General features: G+C 59.0%; 1 protein-coding gene across 8 annotated transcripts; it reads right to left on the bottom strand.

Moving 5' to 3' along the window:
• Window positions 1-622: 622 nt before the first annotated feature.
• Window positions 623-3,131, bottom strand: LOC108448300 (vegetative cell wall protein gp1-like). 8 transcript variants are annotated; one of them, XM_017740740.1, is made up of 4 exons: window positions 2,178-3,131; window positions 1,982-2,143; window positions 1,545-1,940; window positions 623-1,498 (listed from the first exon to the last, which is right to left on the bottom strand). In XM_017740740.1, exons 1-4 carry the CDS (start codon window positions 2,505-2,507, stop codon window positions 1,292-1,294), a joined length of 1,095 nt encoding a protein of 364 aa, XP_017596229.1. In that variant the 5' UTR covers window positions 2,508-3,131; the 3' UTR covers window positions 623-1,291. The 8 variants fall into 8 exon arrangements, with proteins under 8 accessions (XP_017596229.1, XP_017596228.1, XP_017596232.1 ...); XM_017740739.1 differs by having other exon boundaries at window positions 1,982-2,183; window positions 2,218-3,130; XM_017740743.1 differs by having other exon boundaries at window positions 1,982-3,129.
• Between the last annotated feature and the right edge of the window lie 12 nt (window positions 3,132-3,143).

Here is a 3,143-nt window from a genome sequence, read left to right as displayed (position 1 = left end):
GGAGCGCTGCAGCTGCTCGGGCTCTGGAGGAGTCTGGCTTCACGTGCTCTCACCTCTCTCTCACATTGCAATATTAACAACTCTCCCTCTTCCTGGGTGGAATTCCATTTCTTTTCTCCCCAAATAACCAATTTTTGGGGGATGGGAAACCCTGCAGAATTCTCGATGGGTGTCCCAGAGCCTCGTGCTCCCACGACGGGTTTGGAAAGGGGGGAATGAAGCCTAAAAATCCGATGGAAAAGGGGGACGTGAGGCAGGAGAGCAGCTTTAGTATTAATTAATATTAATGAGCTGCAAAGGTCATTAAGCCGCAGGGAAGGGTTTGGAGCGCCCAGGAGTCTTTTTTGGGAATTATTCCTGCTCCATGATAATGCCCTCAGCTGTAGGGATTGCCCTGTGCTGTTACTGCTCTCTTCCCTGGGAAAAAAAAAAGGAGGAAAAGGAAGAAAAGGGGGGAAAAAGGGAAAATGGGAAGAGAAATGAGAAAATGGGGAAAAAAGGGAAAAGGGGAGGGGGAGGGGAGAGGACCCCAAAATTTGGGGAGATCGCGGGGGGGTTTTGGGGTGCGGTTCCCTATTTTTTGGGGAGACTCCCTATTTTTTTGGGATCTCCCCAATTTTTAGGGGATCCGATTTTTTTTGGGGGGGGGGTTCCCATTTTTAGAGGGGTCTCTCTGTTTTTAGGGGTTCCTTATTTTTCGGGAGTCTCCCTATTTTTTGTGGCGTTCTCCATTTTTGGGAGGGGATTCCCCGTTTTTGGGGTCTCCCTATTTTTTTTTTTTTAATTTCCCCTAATTTTTTGGAATCCAAATTTTTCCAGGGGGATTCCCATTTTTAGGGGAGTATCCCTATATTTTGGGGGTCCCCGTTGTGGGGAAGTCTCCCTATTTTTTTTAGGGGGTTTCCTGGTTTTGGGGGGGATTCTGTATTTTTCAGGAGTCGCCCTATTTTTTCGGGGTCCCATTTTTGGGGGGAATTCCCTGAGGTTTAGGGGTTTTTTCCCTATTTTTTGAGGGGTCTCCCCGCTATTGGGGGGGTCCCTATTTTTGAGGTGTTCCCTGTTTCTGGGGGGTTTCCCTATTTTTGGAGGGTCCTTATTGTGGGGGAGCCTCCCTGGGTTTTAGGGTTGTTCCGTGTTTTTGAGGGGTCTCCCTGTGTTTGGGGGAAGTCTCCCGTTTTTTGGGGGTGGATCCCAACTTCAGGGGTCCCCATTTCTTGGAGGGTCCCTGTTTTTTACGGGGGGGTCTCTCTTTTTGTGGGGTTTCCCTATTTTGGGGAATTTTCCCTATTTTTTATGGGGTTTCCCTATTTTCTGGGGCGTGGGGATGTGCGCAGGGACACAGGATGGGCACAGGGACAGGGGACAGGACATGGGGACATCGGGATTGGGGACACAGGACCTCGGGGCCTGGCAGCGCCGCTGGCACGGGGACAAGGACACGGGGACATCGGGATCGGGGGACACGGGGATACCGGGATGGGGACACGGGGATGGGGACATGGCGACATCGGGATTGGGGGACACAGGGATATGGGGATGGGGACACGGGGACAGGGACATGGGGACAGGGACATGGCGACATCGGGATTTGCACCAGGATGGGAACACCGGGATGGGGGGGATGGGGAAGGGACATGGGGACAGGGACATGGCGACATCGGGATTTGCACCAGGATGGGGACACCGGGATGGGGACACGGGGACTCAGGGCCCAGCCGCGCTGCTGGCGCAGGGACAAGGACACGGGGACATCGGGATTTACACCGGGATGTGCACAGGGACTCGGGGACATCGGGATTTACACCGGGATGGGGACACCGGGATGGGGACACGGGGCCTTTGTGGCCCTGCCAGGCTGCTGGCACAGGGACAGGGACACGGGGACATCGGGATTTACACGGCGATGGGGACACCGGGATGGGGACACAGGGACAGGGGGACTCGGGGCCTGGCAGCGCCACTGGCGCAGGGACAAGGACACGGGGACATCGGGATTTGCACAGGGACGGGGACAGGGACAGGAGGAGCAGGACATCGGGATTTGCACCGGGACGGGGACAGGGGGAGCAGGACATCGGGATTTGCACCGGGATGGGGACAGGAGGAGCAGGACATCGGGATTTGCACAGGGAGGGGGACAGGGGGAGCAGGACATCGGGATTTGCACAGGGATGGGGACAGGGGGACGAGGACATCGGGATTTGCACAGGGATGGGGACAGGGGGAGCAGGACATCGGGATTTGCACAGGGATGGGGACAGGGACAGGGGGAGCAGGACATCGGGATTTGCACCGGGATGGGGACAGGGGGAGCAGGACATCGGGATTTGCACAGGGAGGGGGACACGGGGCCTCGGGGCCTGGCAGCGCCACTGGAGCAGGGACAAGGACATGGGGACATCGGGATTTACAGGGGGACATGCACAGAGACTCGAGGACGTCGGGATTTGGGGCCCTGGGAACGAGGGGACATCGGGATTTGCACAGGGCCAAGGACACGGGGACATCGGGATTTGGGGACTGGGGGACACCCGGATCCAGGACCTCAAGGACTCGGGGACATCGGGATTTGGGGACACGGGGCCCCAGGGATTTGGGGCCACTGGGATTTGTGGCCGTGGGAAGCCAGGGCCTGGCGCGGGGCCAAGGCCGCGGGCACACGCGAGGGACACTCGTGACACGCCGGGGACACGCGGGGGACACTCGTGACACCCTCAGGACACGCCGGGGACACGCAGGGGACACTCGTGACGGGCGGGACACGCGTGTGCGGCCCCAGGTGACGCAGGAGCTGCGTCACGGCCCCGGAATGTCCCTCCCGTGTCCCTTCGGTGTCCCTTGGATGTCCCTAAAGTGTCCCTTGCACACCTGGAGTGTCCCTTGCACACCCTTTACACGCCTCGAGTGTCCCTTAAATGTCCCCTGAGCGTCCCTCTGATGTCCCTCGGACACCTCCGGTGTCCCTTGCACGCCCACCCGGGCCCCTCCCGGCGCCTGGCGCACCTTGCACACCCCTCGCACGCTCACCCAGCCCCCTCCAGGCTCATTCCAGCACCTTCCACGCCCACCCAGCCCCTCGCACGCTCATCCCGCTCCCATCCAGCCCCTCGCACGCTCATTCCAGCACCTTCAACGCCCGTCCC

The sequence above is a fragment of the Corvus brachyrhynchos genome, unplaced genomic scaffold, assembly GCF_000691975.1.
Source record: "Corvus brachyrhynchos isolate BGI_N302 unplaced genomic scaffold, ASM69197v1 scaffold618, whole genome shotgun sequence".
Classification (NCBI taxonomy): Eukaryota; Metazoa; Chordata; class Aves; order Passeriformes; family Corvidae; genus Corvus; species Corvus brachyrhynchos.
The sequence above is the reverse complement of the archived record's forward strand: the minus strand, read 5'-3'. Positions and strand labels throughout refer to the sequence as shown.